Source organism: Alosa pseudoharengus, unplaced genomic scaffold (assembly GCF_046254945.1).
Source record: "Alosa pseudoharengus isolate Yale_2024_CS ecotype anadromous, Long Island Sound unplaced genomic scaffold, YU_APseudo_1.1 YU_APseudo_1.1_scf_29, whole genome shotgun sequence".
NCBI classification, from domain to species: Eukaryota; Metazoa; Chordata; class Actinopteri; order Clupeiformes; family Clupeidae; genus Alosa; species Alosa pseudoharengus.
Window position 1 is genome coordinate 1,156,845 of NW_027468715.1, and position 24,628 is coordinate 1,181,472.

Below are 24,628 nucleotides of genomic sequence, written 5' to 3' on the forward strand. Positions count from 1 at the left end.
AGTCATTTATCCCGCCGGTAAAATAGCAACAGCGCCCAAGATCCGCCCACAAAGCTACTTGCGCTTTGCGTTTGATACTTGCGTTTCAGATCGTTAAGATGGCGCCCAGTATGCGATGTAATGTCAACTTGTGATGTGAATGATGATAACTATGCAAGTTGTGAAGCTATGCTTTTTGTACAGTTGGGATAATTGTCATTGGTGTATGCTTGGTCATTAACTTTTTTTATAATTATAATTTTATTGATGTTAGTTTACACAGTTTATATTTTTGTACGAAGCATTTTTGTAAAAAACAATCAATTGAACATGGTTAAGGTCATGTGACACTTTAATTGCTTATTTCATTGGTGGGGGTTCATGCGAAGAGAGAGCAAATCTGAAGCAGCTGACGAAATAGTATGTTATGAAAAAATCCTGCTGTAGCCACATGCTGGCTGATTTTATTTTTAAAAAACGTATTGCTCTGCTCAGCGAGTAGCCTCCTTTAAAGTGATGTGAAGAAGATATTTAATATTCTCTATACCAGATAAAGACAAAGGCTTGTGTAAATACTTCTAAAACCTTGAAGAAATAACTTGTTGATAATAGATTGTTGATAATAGATTGTTGATAAAGCATTATGTATTTATTTTTAACCTACAAATGTTTTAGTTACTACTTGATTTCAACCTACATTCTTATCTCTGCCATAGATGACTGGGTCAAATGAATTTAAACTCAACCAAGGTCCTGAAGACAGTATTTCAGCTGTGAAATTCAGTCCTAGTACGGCACAGTTTTTACTGGTCTCTTCGTGGGACTCTACTGTACGTCTGTATGATGTTGGGAGCAATTCTATGAGAATGAAGTATCAGCATCTTGCCCCAGTGTTGGATTGTGCCTTTTATGTAAGTGGTTTGATCGTTTTATAGTGAACAAATTATAAATCATTGTGAATAATTTACTGTCTTCTAAAAGCAATGCATCTAAAACTGAATGTTTTTGATCCAAATATAGGACCCCACACATGCCTGGAGTGGGGGCTTGGATGCACAACTGAAAATGCACGATTTAAATACAGATCAAGGTACGCTCTTCATATTACAATGTTTTGTCCATGTCCGTCTATATACTTGCTTTTCTTCCATAAAATATGGACATGAATTATTTGTACTGAGCGATATTTAAAACAACAAATTAAGTTTATGTAACTGTCTATGAAACAGCATAGTGATATAGCCTAATCCACTGCACAAAAAAATGGAATTCATGATGACATGTTTGTAAGCCTAACTGAGATATAGGAACGTCACATATTACCAACCGTCACGCATGTCCAACCTCTTACGTGTATGTGTCACTATATTATATTATTTTAAATTACATTTTACCGTGACTCGAAGAGCTGCAAACAGTGTTGTAAGGCTGCGTGTACAAATCCGCTTGGAGCTCCAGTGGAATTTTGATTTGCCGACGAGAATTCTTGGGCTAACCGTTGATCTGCCGTGTGACAGGTTGGGAATAGGCACCCGCAAGCCCAGCACTAAATTCCGAGCGTGGTAAACAAAATCGGATGTTTCAGGCAGTAAAAGCCCTGATAAGAACCAAACTAGATTTTGTTAAAATCTACACACCTATGGATATTGAGTTAAGGTTAAGGTTAAAAAAACATCGTTGTTTTAGAATTTCCGAACGAAATGGTTGGCAATTAGCGTTTGCGATAATTATCGTAGCAAATAGCCTTTGGTGATGACCGCTTTAAAAACATGTTTTTCACTCGTCTCGCTGGAGTGAATGCAGAATGTGGGCTGTTGCACAAAGAAATGAGTGAGGAAGATAATCTGCATTATTCTCTGTTAACCAAAAGCTATAGTGCTATAATGTTCACGTCACCTTGGTGAGTTAGACAGAAGACGGGCCCTGCTTGCTCTGATTAGGTATTTCTGTCCCTCCCAAACTGTGTTAAAATGGTGTGCTGTGTTAAGACTGGACGTAGTTAAGCCTAGGCATAATTTCAGTTGGTGCAACCGACGTAAATTCTATTCTAAAGACTGGTCTTAACAAAGACCAACTTAGCAGTTAGGACCAGTGGGGTATACTACGATACATGAACATACCCAGGCTTTCTTTGGATAACCTATGATCCAGGTTATCCAAAGAAAGCCTGGGTATGTTCATATATACAGTGGGGAGAATAAGTATTTGAACCCATGCTAAAGTTGACTAAAAAGAGGAATATAAAATAATCTGTTAGAAATTGATCTTAATGCCTTAATTAAAAAAATGATTAAAAATCTAACCCGAACACCAATTTTAGTGAATGAAGAATGTATCGTAAAGTTGCATCCTGATAAAGTTCCCTTGGCCTTTGGAATTAAAATATCCCTACATCACCACATACCCTTCACCATACCTAGAGATTGGCATGGTGTGGCATGGCATTAGAAACTTGCCAGTGGAATGTGTTTTTTTATAAAAGTTGCTACAGTAACTGTGGAGACAAAAGTTATCTTAGGGAAGGCATAATTTAAAAATGTATCACATTTGCTAAATATATATAATTTACTGAGTTTGTCTCTAACAGAGTTGACAGATTTTTCTGTTATTACATCATTTTTTTCAAATAAATACTTGAAGTCTTATAGGTTTAAGCTCAGCAAATACTTGTCATGTTAACTTTGAAGTGTGTTCTATGACTATAAAAAAGTTTAATGATAAAAATGCATTATATTTTTTTGGTTTCTCTCTACACTTGAACTGTACCCTGAATTATAGAATTACCCATATATATCATACATACAGTATACATCAGTGTTTCTCAAAGTGTGGTCCGCAAGCTATCCCAAGTGGTCCGCGAGCAGACATGGTAAAATATAATATAGATGAGTTGTTTGCAATATTGAACCAACTTGTGAATCCAAACAGTTCTACAACACTGCCTATGTAAACTATGCCAGTTTAAATCATATGAATCCTCTGACACAATAAGCAAGGTGGTTCAGTGAGTAGGCCTACTGTGTAATATACTGTTGAAGTAGGTATGTTGTTGTTTTTTTAGCTAGGTGGTTGTGTATTTTATTTTAATTGGTTAAGTGGTCCTTGGTCTGAAAATGTTTGAGAAACACTGGTATATATAACATGTATTTATGTTTTCTCTGTAGATACTATTGTTGGAACACATGATGCACCAATTCGCTGTGTAGAGTACTGCCCAGAGGTCAATGTCATGGTAACAGGCAGTTGGGACAGGTCAGTTCGACTGTGGGACCCAAGGACCCCATGCAATGCTGGAACCTTTACCCAACCTGAAAAGGTATGAATGATCTTGATCTTGTTGTGCTAGCCCAATTCAACACTTAACATTAGCTACATAAGATCATCATTAATATAAACCCTTTTTGTACCTCAAGATTTGAAAAGACAGTGGTCAGAGATAAAGGCCTATTGAAAATAAAATAAATGTTGAGCATGACTAACAGATTGTGATGGGAGGAAATTTACTCATCTAATTGACATGTTATGATATCACTAGAATTGCATAACTTAACGTAAATACTGGATGTTGAACATACTAGCCATTTGTTAGTCATTATAAGTCACTAATTAATACCTTATTCTGCAAGGACTACCCTTACTGCAAGGACTACCCTTACTAGACCCTTAATTAAGAATTTCCCCTATGTAAGCTCCTAATTACCCCTTATTCATAGTTCTTAAATAAGTTGTTGCATATGAATTATGACCTAAATATGCATGGCTCAGTATGGGGCTTGTTGGGAACAGGACTTTTTATCATAATTAACATGTGCTGTATCCAACTAGCCCTGTTCCCAAGCAGAATTTTGAGTTTTTGACCATCTAATTGGCATAAACACAATGGCTGCCAAAATGGCGATTTTGGGCACTTTCTTCAGACGGGCATCATTATACCATGTAAATAAATTAATATTGCTCACACCTGTGCATCTCAGAAATCTCCTGTGGGCAATAAATAAAAAGTAAAGGCTATAAAAAATATAAAAATGCAAAAAAATATATTATTATGCTAATTAGCCTTATTATCACCTCGTGAACCATACTCTTGACTATGTTTACGGTCCTCTTTGGCAAAGAGCCTGGCCTGGCTTCATTGGTAAACAAGTGTATGTACAGTATATATAGAATATCGCTATGTTTAAGTGTAATTACAGTATGTACATTTATAAATATAAATAGAATACTATGGGTGGGATGGGGGCAAAATGTTCGCCTCCTTGTTGTCCCTGTGAAGGTTGCCATTGACATGGACACCTCAACAGGCCCAGGCAAGGAGGCACCGGGGAGGTGGGGGGTGGGCGTTGATGGAGGGGTGTGAGGAACCAGTGATGCGTTGAGCAGTTTTCACCATCCTCTGCCGTGCTTTCCGGTCGGAGGCAGAGCAGTTGCCATACCATACTGTGACACAGTTGGTGAGGATGCTCTCAATGGTGCAGCGGTAGAGGTTTAGAAGTTCACCAGGATCTGAGGAGAGAGGTTGTGTTCTTTAATTTCCTCAGAAAGAAGAGCTGCTGGTGAGCCGTCTTGATCAAGGTAGAGGTGTTGAGGGTCCAAGAGAGGTCCACAGAGATGTGGACACCCAGAAACATGAACTGGTGACATGCTCCACCTCAGTCCTGTTGATGAGGATGGGGCTTTGTGTGCTAGCTTTTGACTTCCTGAAGTCCACAATGAGGTCTTTGGTCCTCTTGGTGTTGAGAGCCAGGTTGTTGTCGGTGCTCCGCGATGTTAGGTGCTGGACCTCCTCCCTGCAGGCTGTCTCATTATTGTTGCTGATGAGAGCAATCACCGTAGTGTTGTCTGCAAACTTGACAATGGTGTTAGAGCCATGTACAGATATGCAGTTGTAGGTGAAGAGGGAGTAAAGGAGGGCTCAGCACACGCCGGTGTTCAGGGTGAAGGTTGAGTGGGTGAGGTTATCTAATCTAACAGACTGCGGTCTGTTGGTTAGGAAGCCCAGAATCTTGTTTCAGAGGGAGGTATTGATGCCCATTTCACTGAGTTTGGTGATCAATTTGGAGGGGATAATGGTGTTGAATGCTGAACTGAAGTCAATGAACAGCATTCTTACATAGGTGTTGCTATTGTCTAGGAGGGACAGGGCGGAGGGAATTGCCGTAAAGATGGCATCCTCTGTGCTCCTGTTCTGCCAAATTCTCTTGAAGCACTCTATACTGCAAACAAAAATCTACCTATGGGTACAAATAAAGTAACTTGAACTTGCACTAGTTATAAAGTTATTCATCTAGCTATTAATTCACAGGACATTCAATCATTTTACTAACAAAAAGGTTATGAAGAAATATGGGTAACACTTTATGGTAAAGGTACATGAATTATCATGAATTAATTCATGATTTTATGCATTACCTCATTCCTTAATATCCTATGAATCATCAGGGATTGACATGAATTAATATACTCTCATTCATGATGACCTCATGTAGGGCTGGGCGATAAAACGATAGAGATATATATCGCAATAGACATGTAATCGATATCAATGAAAAATACATTCGATAGAACATTCGATAATTAAAAGCAGCACACACCTCCCGCCTTACGTTGTCCATAAATAAACAGGCTAAATATATCTTGCATTGTAGCTAGTATGTGCAACTCTATCAGAGTAGGCGATAGAACAGACTCGAGTCCTTGCCCTGTGCACTCTCTCTCTCTCTCCCCGTCTCAACAGGCGCACCCCTCCTCAGCATGCACATCCAAACATTCACAATCGTGCAAGACGACTGGCTATATTGCTATTAAATCTGGTTAGCATTAGCACGCTGCACGAATTTGTTCAAAACTGTTGCATTCAAATTGACTGCTAAATTCTAATCATCTCAATCCCGATGTAAATGGAAAAGTATTTTCCAAGACTCAAACGGGCCTATTCCAAGGAGAAAAAGTATTCATTTGAAACTTACACACGTGGGTAAATTGAACAGCCTGACCAGTAGACTATGATAAACTAGCAAATCAAGCTACTTTGTTTACAATATTTCCAGGCTTTAACCAGTGCTGCTTTTCATTCAGTCTTATTTATTTGAGTGTTTTTCATGATTGTCAAGTCAAGTCAACTTTATTTCTATAGCACATTTAAAAACAACTGAGTTGAACCAAAGTGCTTACAAACAAACATAAAACAATGACAATGGTACAACAACAATAATCACATAACATGGGGGGAAAATAAATAAATAATTGAAATAATAAACTAATTGGTCAAAAATAAAATAAAGAATAAAGAGTGTGTGTGTGTGTGTGGGGGGGGGGGGTATTAAGGTAGATTAAAAGCTTGGGAGAAAATGAAAGTCTTTAAGTTAGACTTAAAGCAGTCAATGGTTGGAGAGGACTTAATATGTACAGGTAGACTATTCCAGAGTTGGGGGGCAACAACAGAGAAGGCTCTATCACCCTTAGTTTTAAGGCGTGTTTTGGGGATATAGAGAAGATTCTGAGATGAAGACCTAAGTGATCTTGGAGTGCTGTAAGGAATTAGTAGGTCACCTATGTAACTAGGTGCCAAACCACTGAGGGCTTTGAAGACAAAAAGTAAAATTTTAAACTTAACTCTGTGCTCCACAGGTAACCAGTGCAGCTTAGCCAACACAGGAGTTATATGCTCACGTTTCTTAGAGCCACTTAATAATCTAGCTGCTGCATTTTGAACTAGCTGAAGTCTGTTGAGAGTGGAGTGGGTCAGGCCTGCATATAAGGAATTACAATAATCTAGTCTAGATGTTATGAAAGCATGTATAAGAGTTTCAAGATCGGAGAAGGACAAAAAGGGCTTCAGTTTTGCAATGGTTCTTAACTGGAAAAAGCTGCCTTTGACCACACTATTTACTTGCTTATGAAAATTTAAAGAGGAGTCAAAGAAAACCCCAAGATTCTTTACTTCACTGTGGCAGTTTGCAGAGAGAGGTCCTAGTGCATTTTTCAAGATAGAAACATCGCTTGGAGGGCCAAAAATAATTATATCAGTTTTACTTTCGTTCAGTTGAAGAAAATGTCTTGCCATCCAGCATTTGATGTCACTGAGACAGTTAAAAATATTCTCCAAAGAACAAATGCCATTAGTGTTAACAGGCAGGTAAAACTGAGTGTCATCTGCATAGCAGTGATACTGAATGTTATACTTTTTAAAAATTGAGCCAAGGGGTAGCATATAAAGAGAGAATAAAAGAGAATTTGCCTAAACTAACTGAAAATGATCTATCACTAAGATAAGAAGAGAACCATTGCAAAACAGAACCCTGGAGACCAACTTCATCCTCCAAGCGTTTTAATAGGATGTTATGGTCAATGGTGTCAAATGCTGCACTCGGATCAAGAAGCACCAAGAGGGCACAAGATCCAGAATCAACTGCTAAGAGAATGTCGTTTTGGACTTTAAGCAAGGCCGATTCAGTGCTGTGCAGAGATCTAAAACCTGATTGGAATTTATCACATATATTGAACTCACTCAGATAAGAAGAAACCTGAGAGAGGACAACCTTTTCTAGTATCTTTGACAGAAAAGGTAATTTAGAAATAGGCCTATAATTCTTCAGGTCACTGGGCTCAAGGTTAGGTTTTTTTAAGTAAAGGTTGCACAATTGCACGTTTAAAACCTGAGGGGACCACTCCATTGGTTAGTGAGTGATTAATTATGGCCAATACAAGAGGGCAGATGATGGTAAAAACTTCTTTAAAAAGGCGTGCAGGTAAAACATGTAAGTGGCAGGATGTAGATTTCATATGGGAGACCACCTCAGAAAGCTGGGAGGAAGATATAGCCTGAAACTGTTGGAGGCAGCTAGGTGAAAGTTCTATCACTGAGGGATCCGAATCTGGAGGTGAGATTTGAGATTTTATTTTGTCAATTTTATTGATGAAGTTGAGAAACTTCTCACAGATTTCTGTTGAAGGGGCAAGAGTAGATGACGCAGAGGCAGGATTTATAATAGAGTTAATGGTATTAAATAAAACTTTAGGCCTATGAGCATTTTTGTTGATAAGCTGAGCATAATACTCAACCTTTGCTGCCTTAACAGAGTTTTGGTAGGTCTTTAGAGAATCTCTGAAAAGGTCATAGAAGACCTGAAGCTTCTCTTTTTTCCATTTGCGCTCTGCTTTCCTGCAAGATTTTCTGACAGAACGGGTCGTGGCATTTAACCATGGAGTGGTGATAGTTTTGACACGCTTTTGTTTTAGTGGGGCAACACAGTCTAAGGTCTCAAGACAGTATGCATTAAAGAGAGTGACTAATTCTTCAATGTCAGAGCAGGTGGAAATAGCAACAGAGATAGTAGGTGGGTGAGAGAGGATGAAAGTATTAGAGAATGTTGTGGCTGTGGTGGAATTAATAGAACAGGCAAAGGAATAGGACTTAGGGGGAGATACAGGGATACAAAACAAAATAGATTAAAATAAAATAAAAAAATGATCAGAGACCCCAACATCCATAATTTCTAAGTTGGAAACATTGAAACCATAAGACAATACTAGGTCTAATGTGTGGCCTTTCTGATGTAACAGATTGCACAAGATTGAAAGAGTCCACAAGGCATAAAAAGTCCTTAACCAAAGGTTTTGATGGGCAACAGATGTGAATGTTAAAATCCCCTAAAATCATGAAATTGTCAGAGCGAGAGGCCATAAAAGATAGTAGATCAGCAAATTCTTGAATGAAATTACAATTAAGCTTAATTTTTGGTGGTCGGTAAACTAATGCACAGAGGAGGGTGGCATTTATCTTTACAAGCTGTACCTCAAAAGTGGAGAACATATCAATTTGTACAATTCTACATTTAAAGTTGTTATTATAAACAGTGACCAGACCACCTCCACGACCAGTAGCCCTAGGGCAGGGGTGGGCAAACTTTTTGGCTCAAGGGCCACATTGGGTTTTGAAAATTGGCCGGCGGGCCGCACAACCCCCCACGACACACGCGTAAAAAAATACATTTTTTATAGCCTATAATTTAGTATGAAAAGTATTTGTTTTAAAATACTGCTAATTTTATGCTGTTTAACAAATGTATAAATTGTGCACTGTCGCTTTAAGACAGTCGCTTTAATTCACGTTTATTTCTCATTGATCTTCTGCCTGCTCCGCTATGGCTAGTGCTACCTACGGCTGGGCCCTCTCACAGTTTTTAAATGGTCAGTAGTGGGAACTACTGTTGCCTTCATGATTTCCTTTTGAAACTTTCTTATAAGAAGGAGATATCAATTATCAACAATCACAAGCCAGCTGGAACCTGCGGCTCTCTCTCCCTCTCGTGAGTGCAGACGCGTTCCCAATTAAATGGATTGCATAATGTTCACGTTAGATCTGCTGCAAAGGAGATAACTAAGAGTTAACTTAGAGATAACATCATGTAAAACTATTTAACATGATGTTTTGACATTGACATTGTAAACGTTATCTAAGGAGAGTGAAAAGCAGTTTGCAGTAAAGCTAACGTCGTCTCTATCCCAGGAAAAAAATAGCGAGCAGCCTGATAACTAAATGAAATGCTCGGCGGGCCGGATGAAAGTGCTTGGCGGGCCGGATCTGGCCCGCGGGCCGCAGTTTGCCCACCCCTGCCCTAGGGGAATTCATGAAGCTGCAGTGAGGAGGGCAGAGTTCTCCAAGTGGAATGACGTCGTTACCGCTGAGCCAAGACTCCGTTATAAACAAAAAGTCCAGGTGATGAGACGTGAAGCGGTCGTTTAAAATGAAAGTCTTGTTACAAATAGATTAGGCGTTCAATAACGCAAATTTGACGGGAGGAGGGTCTTGCGCATGCGGCAGAACTTCCTGCGGTGAACCAGCTGTGAGAACTTTTACCTTCGGATGAAGGTCTTGCGGCGGTTCAGGCGCAGTCTGACATGGTGATGTGACATTCTCAGCAGCTCCATCAAAGTTGTCCAAGATGTGAGAGACAGATTCTCGCTGCGTTGTTGGTCGCTGTAGATTCTCCACTGACACTGAGTTGTTTGCGGGAGCGGACTGCTCTGGAAAACCGCGTTGATTAGGCAAGAAATCCCATGGAGATGATGGAGGGATGCTTTCGTCTGTCGCACGGATGATAGAGCGACCTGCGCCTCTGTGCAAGTAGCGTTTCCGCCGGAGGATCCCCGCTGCCTGGCAAAGGTGGAGCACCTCGATGTTGATGGTGTCGGTGGAGGCGAACTGTCGAAGTTCAAGGGGTGTGTACTGAAAGCCCCCCATAGCCAAAACACAAACTCCGACACGGCTTGATGCATCAGCCAGTCCAAAGTGTGCAATTTAATCACCTAGCTAGCATGAAGCCCCAATCTCCGGCTGGTCAGTCAACCGACTAAACCAGCAGCTGGACAGTCAACCAACTATATGAACCCAGCGTATTCAGGATAGAAAAGGAGAGACACTAGCAAGCTCGAATCCAGCACAGCTTCCACCACACAAGCAGACAGCAAGTCCAATAGCAGTGAAGGCCTTGCTGATGGCAATCGGCAGGGGGGGAAAAAACAGCTGAACACCAGGCGAAAAAACAGCGCAGGTAGAACTCGGACTAGAGGCAGACTTCATAAAACGCAATAAAAGTGTGGAAAAACAAGATAAACCGTTTAAATAAAAAAGGCTATCTATAACTGTACAGCTAAATTAACGAATCTACAATAATTGAAGAAAAATAATCAGGAATAAAATAGTAAAATATTAAAAAATCCGAATAAAAACAGGTCAGATGGAGCGGCTTGCAGCCAGCGTCCCCGTTGCTAAGTGACCGAAAAGATTGTGTTGCTATTTCTTTTCCCTGTTTGCTTTGATTGATAACTGAGGTGATTAAAATCAGAGGAAGGTTAAGTTTAAAATAAAAGTGTTTAAATTGAACTTTTTTTTCTTCTGGTCCTTATCTGAAATAGATTTTTTTTTTAAAAATCGATAATTATCGATATCAACTGATATGAAATGCTTATATTGTGATACAGTTTTCAGCCATATCGCCCAGCCCTAACCTCATGTATGAACAACACATCAACTAAAGTATTAGGTGTGATGGGTATATCATTATGATTTCTTAAGCATGATCATCATGATTACATGAATTTTAGGTTAATTTCTCATGCATTCATCATGTCTGTGGTAGGGCTGCACAATTAATCGAATTTTAATCACGATCACGATTTTGGCTTCCCACGATCAAATTTGAGTGATCGAGCGATATTAAAAATGCGTGCTCTATCCATAGAACCAACCTGGCAATCCTCCACTACAAAACAAATCAAGCGCTCCTTAAACTTGTCTGACCATGTGCCTGCATGCAGCCTTTCAATGACAGCTGCTCCCTGCACTGCTCAGCCTGATGCACTGCTCAGTTTGGATGCACTGTGGACTAATAGCATTATGTTAACTATTAGTAGGCTATTTAGATTATACAAAAAACGACGATCAAAAATCTAATGTGTGGTATGTTTGGCACAGCAGAAGGCCAAGAGCTTGTCCCCCGAAACGGATCATCCGTTGTTCGAAAATATTTCGGATTTCAGGCAAGTGAAGTTAACCAAAAACATAAGCAAAGCAGGGCTCTCAACTCATACCGTGAAACACATCACATGACGTAAACCACACATGCCTTTTTTATCACGTTAACTTTTAGTCTTTGTTTGCTTCCTCCAATATAGCCTATAATAAGTGTTGAGCTAACGACGGGATTCGTTAATTTATTCATGTATTTTATAAGCTACATGTGCAACCTACAATGCATATGCGTTTCAAGACAGCCTATGCAAAACGAGTGAACGGTAATGAAAATGTAGCCTACACGTCAGTGGTTTACATATCAACGAATGACTAAACCAGGGGTGTCCAAACTGCGGCCCGCCACGCACTTCCGGCCCGCCGAGCATTTATTAGTTTATCATAGGCTGCTCGCTATTTTTTTCCAGCGATAGACGACGTTGTGGTCAACTTTAGGCTACTGCAAACTGCTTTACACTCTTCTTAGACTACGTTTATAATGTCAATGTCAAAACAGCTTATTACATCAAGATAGATAGTATCTCCATAGCAGCAGATCTAACTGCTACTCAATTTGGGAATGTATTTGAGTGCACGAGAGGAAGAGAGCGCGATGGCAATTATAAACTGTAAGAGGGCACAGCCATAGGCACAGCACTAGCCATAGCAAAGAGTCTTAAAGTGACAGTGCACCATTTATAAATGATTTAAACAGCATCAAATTAACAGTATTTCTTAAGAAATTAAGTTGTCATTTAAATAATACAAAATGTTATTATTATTATTATTATTATTATTATTATTAGTGTGTGGCCCGCCGGCCAATTTTCAAAACCCAATGTGGTCCTTGAGTCAAAAAGTTTGGAAACCTCTGGACTAAGCGATTAAACTCAGGAACAAGAAGCAGAGCTTAACTGGCTAATGGGGAGCGTTGGGAGGATTCCCGGTGGGCCGTTAACGTTTCCCCAAATACTAACAAAGTAGCATGCACAAAAAATTTGTTTGGAAGTCGCAGTCAAGTCTATATTTGCAGTAATTTAGGGGAGTAAATGTGAAGGGAAGAATTTGGATGAGCCAGATAGCAAGTCCAATATGTTTAGGGAAAAAATATTTTTGTCACTAAAATTAATTAATAATCGTGATAAATAATCGTGATCTCAATGTTGATCAAAATAATTGTGATTATCATTTTGGCCATAATTGTGCAGCCCTAGTCTGTGGCCCCTCAACTAAAGTAGTGAATAATGACATGTGTTTAGAGAACTCCAATGTTATGTTCAAATCAGAATTTGAGCAGTAATGACCACATTTTTGGCAGAAAAATAAATAGTCATGATCATGCTTAATACATCATAATTCATAATGATGTGCCAACTGTACCTAATACTTTAGTACAGTCATGTATGAGGTCACAAATGACAAACTATGAATTCAGTACATACAAATTCATGTATGAGGTCACAAATGACAAACTATGAACTCAGCAATGCGAACAGAACGCTTGTAGCCTCCCTGTCTGTGTGACTGCAGATAGATCGGTGAGTTGCACAGTTTTGAAAACGAACGTTAAGGGTTGTTTTAAGGACATGTTTGTGCATGCCCATTGCCAGCCACTCTGAAACAGTCTAAGGCGATTCAAAACTATCTAAAACTAACTAAATTATCCTTTAAGGATATTTCCGTCAGGATGACCGCGTCGCCTCCAGCTTAATTTCTCCAAAACGGAGCTTTTGGTACAGCTATTCCCCAACAGATTAATATCTTCACTGACCTTAATAAAATCGGCACGTTACTTTGGCGCCATAATAGATTTTTGGGCATGCCGTTTTTTCATAAACATTTTTTAAAAAAAAGATGAAAACACTTCTTTTTTGATTCCATATTTCTACCACATTGCCTTAAAATCTTTTGGCATGTGACCGTGTAATTTTCAGTCAGAACAAACATATTGGTCAAAAGAAAATTAACATTAAGTTGATATGGGTATGAACTATACTGCCCTGCAAAAGGCAAAAGACCTTAACTGGATATCTTGCATGAAAGTCCATGCTGATTATATTTAAGTATATGCAGAAAATATAAGAAAGTGACCAATATTGAATATTTACTCATATTTTGAAATATATTGATAAATACATGGATATATATTAGGGGTGTGAATCTCTCATGTAAAAGACGATACGATTCGCATCTAGATACATGGGCACGATTCGATACAAGAAAAGATACATGTTTATAAAAAACGATTCAGTACGATTCGATGCGATGCGATTCGATGCAATTCGATGCAGTTCAAGAATGGAAAGCATTCTGAAAGAATTTTTATAATTTGCTCAAGGTGCACATTCATTTTATATTATCAATTATCATGGTCATGGTTGTCAATTAGGCAACAAAATGTGTGAATATAATTATCTAAACTGAGGTTTGTTTCATATACTGTATTGAAATGAAAAAAGAATAGTCTACATTTCAGTCAAGCACAGCAGCCAATTACAACATAAAAATACATTTTTATAGACTTTATAGAGTTATATCTGATTGTTTTCATGGAGCTGTAGCCTTGTTGAGGTAAGACAATACCGAAATAAAATAAATCAGTGCTTAAGACACTTTTGGCCTTTTCTCATATAGGCCTAGCCTACCCTACAAGAATAAAATAGGCCTACAAATCAATGAACTCTCTGGGCTTATTTTGTTCCAACAGTAGACCTAATGCAGAAACCTAAAATGCCACAAGTCTGAGTGAATATGAACAAAATCATTGGCCAATAATTTATGCATCGTTTTAGCAGCAAGGGCCAAATTATTATTTAACATTAAGGAAATCCTTTCATCAAAGGTAAGGCTACTCTACAGACTATCGTTGCTGTTTAGGAAAGCTATAAGTGCTTAATTTCTTGCTGGATTTCGAAAAACAAAAGCCGACCGAGTGCAAGTTGTCACATGGTTAAGTTGCAATAGATGTATGGGTAATGAGGTCATTTGACAACTTTGGGCAATGAATGTAACCAAAAACGAACTGCATTACCCACAATTCCGTGCCACGTATAGTCAAAACCGGAAGTGGGATGAACGCGCTGCTTGGAACGTAAATGAGTCTGAGCGAGCAGAAAAGGTTGTGCACCGATTCATAACAAGTAAATCGATATAACGACCGGTTCATTTCAGTTTTTTTCCGATACGGGGCTTCACGTATCGATGTAGCCGTATCTTACACGTTAAAAACGGATACCGATACGTATCAGTTAATCTTTACACCCCTAATATATATGTATTTAACATAGTATATTTATTTAGATGTGCTTAAAGTTTCTTTGTTGTATAGCCAAATGTATTAAAGGTTTTAATGGAGATAAGTCTGTAAATAAATCAATCTTATCCCAATCTTTTTTATCAAAATTCATTGTAATCATATAGGCTAAGAGTTGTCAAAATGTTCAAATGTAGGCTATGGCCTATTTCTTTACGCAAAGGCTGACTGACTGTCATCAGCTCTGAATGAAGAATTAAAGCAATAGTGCTATTGAGGAAGAAACGTAAAAGAAAGCACAGTGAACGTTATTTTAAATCTCAACTTTTCCTGCACTCAGCATTTCTCATTTTTCTGACAACATAAGTCCCATTGCTCCAAGGCCTAATTAGTCCAACCACAGCATTTTTAACAAGTGTCAGGAACAGGCTTGGGTAGATTTAAATGCCTACCCAAAAATTCTGTCTTGTTATTGTATTGTGTGCACAAGGCTTAAAGAATACAAATACCCGTGTCTCCCGTGTTTTGCCTGTAGCCTAGTTATAGGTTTGTGCCAGTATGACCACCTTCCCCTCCTATTGCGTTCGTTTATGTTTTGTGAATGAGCCTCTGGCTGTGCCTGTTCATTGATTTCACTGATCTCTAAAAAGCACTGGATTGACTAACCTAGCCTATTGTCGCCGGCGCCACCCTATCAATAATAAAGTGATTCTTTACAGTGTTTCCGCTAGATTTGTTTTTAACAGTGGCGGCAATTTTTTTAAATTCTAGTTGCTAATCACACCATTTAGCCTAACGTGACTTGAGAGGGACAGAATTCAGAAACTAAAGACAGGCCCATCTTCTGTCTGACTGTCACGGTACCGAGCGGAGTTACCTTCAATCAAAGTGGGTGTGACCAATGAAGCAGATGCAGTGGTTGAGAATGGACCATAAATGTAATGATGTGTCTTGAACACAACACAAGCAGAGGAGTTCATAGAAAAATTACCAAACAAAGAAAGGGAAAAAAATAGCAATAATTCTTCAAAAGGAAATAGATTCCACAGGTGACTATTTTCAAAATGCAGGGTCGTAACACTCACGTTGCGCATCACCAGCAACATCAAGACTGACATCACATGAAACAGAGGGGTACATATAATTTATAGTGTCTTTAGAGAGTAAATGTTCTGTGTGCCTTTGTGGTTTTGGCAATGTCCTTGCACTTTTTGCATTTTATCATGTTCCTAGGCATACCAAAAATGGAAAATATAGTAGATATGGGATCTGGGAAGGTATTTGTCTATATTAGTATTATGGTAACATTATCATTAATTTCCCCTTCCAAAGGTTTACACTCTGTCAGTTGCTGGAGATCGACTTATTGTGGGAACAGCTGGAAGGAGGGTGCTTGTATGGGACCTCAGAAACATGGGTTATGTCCAGCAGAGAAGAGAGTCTAGTCTGAAGTATCAGACTCGTTGCATCCGTGCTTTTCCAAACAAACAGGTTTGCCTTGTTATTTCCTTGTTTTTGTAAATTAAACCAAATTTAATGTAGACATGATGCAAATGATAACACAGTATAATACTGTATGTATACAGTACACTGCAAAAAAATAAAATCTAACCAAGTGTTATTAATCTTATATTAAGATCAAACAATCTATTTGGTATTGTTTTACAGGAAAGCGCTAGGTAAGTCTCTTTATACTGAAAACAATACCATCAACATTGTTTGATCTTGATATAAGCTTAATAACAGTTTTATATATAATTAATACACAAGCAGTTTTTGCAGTGTAAGTTTCTGTGTTTCTTTTACTTTTATGTTTCATTCAGTCATGAGTGAATTATATGCATATAAATAGAGCCATTGTTTCTTTTCTTTTTTCAACATACATGTGTGTGTGTGAGATTCTAACATTTTTTTTTAGAATGGGCAATAATAACTGACTGTTTAGTTGTATGTGGTTTATGCTATCTGCAGGGTTATGTTTTGAGCTCAATTGAGGGAAGGGTGGCTGTGGAGTATCTGGATCCCAGTCTGGAAGTGCAGAAGAAGAAATATGCATTTAAATGTCACCGTCTGAAGGAGAATGGCATTGAGCAGGTCTACCCTGTCAACGCTATCTCTTTTCACAGTATTCACAACACCTTTGCCACAGGTACACTTTCCTATTAGTTCTATCTTCTACTATGACTGTACTGTGCAGTAATTCCGTGGAAATGCATGGATTCCAGTTGCTTCCAGTAGCAGCAACTGGAATCCATGCATTTCCACGGAATTATTTTTGGAATCGTATCCCTTATCATACCTGTTCATTTGTACTCGTCGCTCGACTTATCGTGACTAAATTCAAGATGGCGACCAACGGTAAATTTCCGGAAGGTACTGTCTGTATAAATCGTCTTGTAAATAAACTACCAGTGCTTTTTCAAAGTTCTTAGTGTTTTTTAAATGTCAAGGCCCTCGGAAGTCTACCGATGAAGTGTGGAGCTACTTTGAGCCTTGTAAATGGTGTAAAACATTGATTTATTTGCATGGCTAGGCCGATGCCCGAGGCACCCCCCTTGAAAAACTGTTGGTAGCATCGGCTAACTAGCACCAGATTTCTGAGTGCAGGGGACAAGCCGAGATGAGCTATGAGACATACGTTCACACTCGGTATCATGTTTCAACACACTTTAGGTCAATATCAAACCGGAATTCTCTAATGATTATATTTATTCTAAACAGGATTATTTGTCATGTGTGGAACCTTGCTCTTGCCAAAATGAATTTGAAGGGTATGGTACCACTAGTGGGGGTTTTATGGGGGTCCAAAAACCCTCTCCGGCAGAGGTGACTCTTTTGGAACCCCATATTTGGACCCCCAAATGACCATGTGGGCACTTGATGATCCTAATGGGATTTATACCAACTTCACCGTGGTGCCATAGTCAACGTCAAAACAGTTATACACAGTTAATTACTTTACTACTGACTGATAATGGGTTACCATCAAAAACATAGCCTGAAAAAAGCAACCCTTACCCCAGTAATGTTTGAATGACTGAATAAAAAAAACCTAAAGACATTTATTCTGCAGAGGAGTTGCTGCTTACATCTCGTGACCGTGCGTCTTCAGCTGTGCTTCATATGTGCCTTTCGCTATAGACCAAAAAATGAGTAGGCCTAGGCTAATAATTGGATATAGGTAATTGCTATGCATAAATGTATTGTCATAATCAGTTACCTTGTCAACCCACAAATAATAGTATATGACAACATTTACTTTTTTATATTATTTACCACAAAGTCTGGTATAATACAGCCTAAACAATGTAGGCATTAAGTCAAGTATCAGTAGCTTAATCCAAGTAGGTAGGTATCCAAGTAGGTAGTTCCAGAAATATGCTTAACCAACATGGACGCGCGAGAACGCTCGTGCCCAACACTACACTCGTGCATGAGCTGTCATCTCAGTGTGTCCCACAGAATTGAATTCTATTTGTGGTGGTAGGTTTGCAGAATTAACTCGAATGCAACAGTTTTTAACAAAATATAGCTGCAAGCAGCAATGAGGGGGCCAAGCAGAATAGGCCGGAGTAGCCACGGTGACAAGATAGAACTCAGCAGACACCCGGGATGAACAGGGCTGAAACAGGGCTGAGTATTGCCACCGCCTCCGCCAGCCAGCCCCCCCCCCACCTAATCACCCCAGCCCGTCTCACCCCGTCCTGCCCTGCCCTGCCCTGCCCTTGCACGCACGCATTAGAATTAACTGGATGGAACATGCTGTCATCAGTTTCACATCAAAAAATAAAAGATTGATATAACACATCAGCAACTACACATCAAAATGCAATATTGCTAATTGCAGCACCCCCTACAGGTCAAAGGTCACCAAATTTTCTGAGCGTCCTCCTAATGGGGTCATGAATATATGTAGTAAGTTTGGTTATAATATATGGCAGGGTTGAGCTCACTTCCTGTTTGGCGGTTTCGCCACCAATTTCGATTGGCTGTTACGGGCGAATGCTTTTGTCAATTGTTCCAGAGAGCAATATATTGATAGGTTATGGTCTAAAAATGGTCTGTGCCAATTTTGGTGAAGATCAGATGAAATTTGTGACCCGCGAAAACTTTTTGATGTTTTTGATTAAATCCAACATGACGGCCGAATCAATTATGATGACATCACAAGTTGTGCTGGGTCAGCCTAAGGACCTCCAACAGTATTACCTGATACCACTAGTGCATTTTAATTCTAAGGACAACAGCAGCTACAGGCCAAAAGGCATGTTTCTTAATTATAGCGCCCCCTAGAGGTCAAAGGTCACCAGATTTCTTGAGCGTCCCCCTGACTGGGTCCTGAGTCCATGGACTAAGTTTGGTTATGATAGATCAATGGGTTGCTGAGATATGAGCTCACTTCCTGTTTGGCGGCTTCGCCACAAATTTCTATTGGCTGTTACGCGCGAACGGTTTTAGTTCCGAAGACAAAAAGCAATGCATTAATGAGGCATGGTCTGTAGATGATATATGTAAAGATTGATGTCGATCGGACAAAATTTGTGACCTCTGATACGTTTTAAGTGATTTTGATGAAATCCAAAATGGCGGAAAATCCATCATGGCGGAAAATGACGACATAGGGTACGTTGAACTCGGCTTGGTCCAAGGATTCCAATGATACCTCATTTTTGACAATCGGGTCAACAGGTCAGAAGTTACGTGCGTGAACGCAAGTCCAACTTTGGCCTATTGGTGGCGCTAGAGCGCGGGAGGTGCCGACATGAAACTTGGTGACATGAATCAATGGACTGTCTTAAATCAGTGTGCCAAATGTCAGAACTTTTTGCCAGACGGTTCTATGGGCTGCCATTGACATCCATTGCAAAATAATGCGCATCAGCAGCTACAGGCCAAAAGGCATGTTTCTCAATTACAGCGCCCCCTAGAGGTCAAAGGTCACCAGATTTATTGAGTGTCCCCCTGATTGGGTCCTGAGTCCATGCACCCAGTTTGGCTTTGATACATGCAAGGGTTGCTGAGATATGAGCTCACTTCCTGTTTGGCGGCTTAGGAAGAACAGTACAGTGCATTTTCATGCACTGTAATAAAATGCCTTGGAATAACAGTACAGTGCATTTTCATGCACTGTAATAATAATAACTAGAAAAGCATTTCCTGAAGGAAATACAGTGCATGAAAATGCAAAAAATATGATGTAAAATATCATACAGAGTAAAAACAAACTATATTGGTTGCTAAGTAGATGAGGTTTAATATAGTTGGAGTGACTGAACAGTTAAATAGGTGGATAGTTTATATGGTTAAATGATTTGCTTGGTAGATAAGGTTTAATATAGTTGGAATGATTGAACGGTTAAATAGGTGGATAATACTTAACTTAGTTAACTTAGCTAATGTTTTCATTTTTAGTAGTTATGCGAACTAGCATGTTAACCATGTGACAGTTAACTTAGCTAATCATTTTTAGCAGTTTTGCTAAAAATGCTAACTAGCATGTTAGCATGTTAATTATGCTAACCATGTTACTTAGCTAACTTAGCTAATCATTTTTAGCAGTTTTGCTAAAAATGCTAACTAGCATGCTAACATGCTAGCATGCTAACTATGCTAACCATGTGACTTAGCTAACTTAGCTAATCATTTTTAGCAGTTTTGCTAAAAGTGCTAACTAGCATGCTAACATGCTAGCATGCTAACTATGCTAACCATGTGACTTAGCTAACTTAGCTAATCATTTTTAGCAGTTTTGCTAAAAGTGCTAACTAGCATGCTAACATGCTAGCATGCTAACTATGCTAACCATGTGACTTAGCTAACTTAGCTAATCATTTTTAACAGTTTTGCTAAAAATGCTAACTAACATGCTAGCATGCTAGCCATGCTAACCATGTTACTTAGCTAACTTAGCTAATCATTTTTAACAGTTTTGCTAAAAATGCTAACTAGCATGCTAACACATTAGCATGCTAACCACGTTACTTAGCTAACTTAGCTAATCATTTTTAGCAGTTTTGCAAAAAATGCTAACTAGCATGCTAACATGTTAGCATGCTAACTATGCTAACCATGTGACTTAGCTAACTTAGCTAATCATTTTTAGCAGTTTTGCAAAAAATGCTAACTAGCATGCTAACATGCTAGCATGCTAACTATGCTAACCATGTGACTTAGCTAACTTAGCTAATCATTTTTAGCAGTTTTGCAAAAAATGCTAACTAGCATGCTAACATGCTAGCATGCTAACTATGCTAACCATGTGACTTAGCTAACTTAGCTAATCATTTTTAGCAGTTTTGCTAAAAATGCTAACTAGCATGCTAACATGCTAGCATGCTAACATGCTAGCATGCTAACTATGCTAACCATGCTAACTAGCTACAGTGGGTAGGAGTCATAGTTGATGACAAGTAACAGTTACAATGGCTGAACAGTTAAAAAGTTCAGTAGTTTAAAGGGTTAAATTGTTTAACAGTGAAATATTGTAGTGAGGACTTTTATTTTGAAACAGTTTTTGGCAGAGGAAGCAGTTGAACAGGATGTGTAGTCTTAATAGGGCCAGTTTGTATGCTTAAAGCCTGAGACTGGCAGTTGAAACAGGTGGCCCGAACACCTGCCGTAGGATTCTAATTGCTTAACGGCCGTATTGTGATGTCATAATCATAATGTTAAGTCAATGGGGAAATTTTGATTAGTTTTTAATTAATAGTTTAAAAAGTATAAAAGTTACAAAGTTGAAAAATACAAAGCTCACATGTCCTAATTAAGACCTACGTAACATAGTTTGAATGAAGTTTCTACGTTAAACGGTTGAAGCTGCATTAAGTGCGTTAGAAGAAGAATAATAATAACTAGAAAAGCATTTCCTGAAGGAAATACAGTGCATGAAAATGCAAAAAATATGATGTAAAATATCATACAGAGTAAAAACAAACTATATTGGTTGCTAGGTAGATGAGGTTTAATATAGTTGGAGTGACTGAACAGTTAAATAGGTGGATAGTTTATATGGTTAAATGATTTGCTTGGAAGATAAGGTTTAATAAAGTTGGAATGATTGAACGGTTAAATAGGTGGACAATACTTAACTTAGTTAACTTAGCTAATGCATTTTTAGTAGTTAGCAATGCTAACATGCTAACTATGTTAACCATGTGACTTAGCTAATCTAGCTAATCATTTTTAGCAGTTTTGCTAACTATGCTAACTAGCATGCTAACATGTTAACATGCTAACTATGCTAACCATGTGACTTAGCTAACTTAGCTAATCATTTTTAGCAGTTTTGTAAAAAATGCTAACTAGCATGCTAACATGCTAGCATGCTAACTATGCTAACCATGTGACTTAGCTAACTTAGCTAATCATTTTTAGCAGTTTTGTAAAAAATGCTAACTAGCATGCTAACATGTTAGCATGCTAACTATGCTAACCATGTGACTTAGCTAACTTAGCTAATCATTTTTAGCAGTTTTGTAAAAAATGCTAACTAGCATGCTAACATGCTAGCATGCTAACATGCTAGCATGCTAACCATGCTAACTAGCTACAGTGGGTAGGAGTCATAGTTGATGACAAGTAACAGTTACAATGGCTGAACAGTTAAAAAGTTCAGTAGTTTAAAGGGTTAAATTGTTTAACAGTGAAATATTGTAGTGAGGACTTTTATTTTGAAACGGTTTTTGGCAGAGGAAGCAGTTGGACAGGATGTGTAGTCTTAATAGGGCCAGTTTGTATGCTTAAAGCCTGAGACTGGCAGTTGAAACAGGTGGCCCGAACACCTGCCGTAGGATTCTAATTGCTTAACGGCCGTATTGTGATGTCATAATCATAATGTTAAGTCAATGGGGAAATTTTGATTCGTTTTTAATTAATAGTTTAAAAAGTATAAAAGTTACAAAGTTGAAAAATACAAAGCTCACATGTCCTAAGTAAGACCTACGTAACATAGTTTGAATGAAGTTTCTACGTTAAACGGTTGAAGCTGCATTAAGTGCGTTAGAAGAAGAATAATAATAATAACTAGAAAAGCATTTCCTGAAGGAAATACAGTGCATGAAAATGCAAAAAATATATACTATATAAACTATATTGGTTGCTAGGTAGATGAGGTTTAATATAGTTGGAATGACTGAACAGTTAAATAGGTGGATAGTTTATACAGTTAAATGATTTGCTTGGTAGATAAGGTTCCCAGACAGCAAAATATATTTGGGCCAGATTTGGTCCAGATCTTCATTAGCATTTGGCGCAGATCCTCTAAACGGACCTGCCCCGGGGTCATTTCTTCCAACGGGCCAATACCGGAACAGGTTGGAATTACGGATCAGAGACAGATCTGGGCCAGAACTGGCCCAGTACAGTTAATATTGCCATGGCATTTGGTGCGGATCTGGCCCAGACTTATATTCTACATCTGGGGCTCATCTGGCCCTGGTCTGTGATTCATATTTAAGCTATCAGACAATTAAGACCCACACAATGTCATTTTCAAAATAGTTTTTTATTTTAAAAAGGCAAAAGAGAACACTGTGTCCGCTAGCCTAAGCTTAGGCCTAGGCCTACAACATAACACAAACCAATATGTGAAATATAAGGCTTATGTTGATAAACAAACTCCGCTAAACGCACTGAAAGAAAATGTCATGTTAACATAGTCCGTTGAATCTAACCGGCTGATGTCCCGATGATGATGACGACGGCGCTCAGCTGTGTCGGAGGAAGATGGCAGTCTGGGGAGCACTGAAAGCACAGAACAGTTGGGCGATCCTGCAGATCAGCAGGTCGGTGGACTTTGACAGCGACAGTTTGTTGTTTCGTGAGAGTTCTTCGACGTTAGCTAGGCTACTCAATCCAGACTGCAGGGCAGGCTGCTATCATGGCAGCTCGCAGGTCAGCAGCAGTTCCTTGGTCGCGGCAGCGGCAGATCTCTCGCAGAGGCTAGTAGCTGTCCTGAGAAATATTTTCGAGCAGACGGTGAATAGCAGCGCCGTTCACGGATGGATGTCAGAGGACCAGGGCAAAAACAAGCCCAATGGACTAACGTTACAGTTAACGTTAGGCATCAACCTGCGATTCTTCCTCACTGCTCCTGTGAGACGTACAAAAAGCACACAAAGCAAAGAAACAAAGAGTAAATATTAGATTCAACATCCAAAGATTATTTATTTTATAACAGTAACGTTATAGTATGCCAACAACTCATTGCATCCCAAACCGGATAAACTGGAGGACAGCGACAATTCTTGTGGACCTTCGATAAAAGGCTTTACAGCCAAGTTTTTCCACTCTAAATCCATTTTAAACAGGCTTAAAAAACGCTGGCCGTCTAAAGCTACCTGCAGTGCTACTAGCAGCAAGGCTAGCTAGCAGCTACAGACAAATGGCTACGAATCTGCAGCTAACACACAATGGACACGATATTAAGCGATTTTGGTGAATAATAAGCAAAGCTCACCTTAAAGCTAGCCTTAAAGCTCATGTTCACATAGTTGTGGATGCATGTTTAAAAGAACCTAGACTACAAGCTAACCGTAGCTAGCCTACTACCCAGCTTGTCTGGCACGTTTCAGGTTGTCAGAATTTCAGAGTAAACTAAGTTTGTAAACTTTCATGTTTAATACAGAACAGGCCTAAATATTTAGCAGACTAAAATAACACCAGTTTACATTTAAAATGATACTTGTATAATGTAGGCCTACTTACCAATAATCACAAAGACGGTGCAGCCTGTAGTCTTCCACTCTGCATAATCACATAACATAGTTGCAGTTGCAGGTTTATGTGAGGAAAAGTGTTCCGTTAGTTGTGGCGCGTCAGGTCTGCGCAGCTCCTGAGGATCTGGCCCACACCCGCTGGGCGGACTCAATTCAGTTGTGGCGCGT

The 24,628-nt window shown here is 39.0% G+C and overlaps 1 protein-coding gene across 1 annotated transcript in view; it reads left to right on the forward strand.

Annotated features, from left to right (window-relative positions):
• Positions 1 to 16,910, forward strand: part of LOC143099453 (mitotic checkpoint protein BUB3-like) — a 41,231-nt gene extending 24,321 nt beyond the window's left edge. The window contains exons 2-6 of the mRNA XM_076262445.1: positions 696 to 890; positions 1,000 to 1,069; positions 3,144 to 3,295; positions 16,077 to 16,235; positions 16,716 to 16,910. Coding sequence (XP_076118560.1) covers positions 696 to 890; positions 1,000 to 1,069; positions 3,144 to 3,295; positions 16,077 to 16,235; positions 16,716 to 16,910 — 771 coding nt within the window. The remainder of the gene's footprint in view (positions 1 to 695; positions 891 to 999; positions 1,070 to 3,143; positions 3,296 to 16,076; positions 16,236 to 16,715) is intronic.
• Positions 16,911 to 24,628: the final 7,718 nt, after the last annotated feature.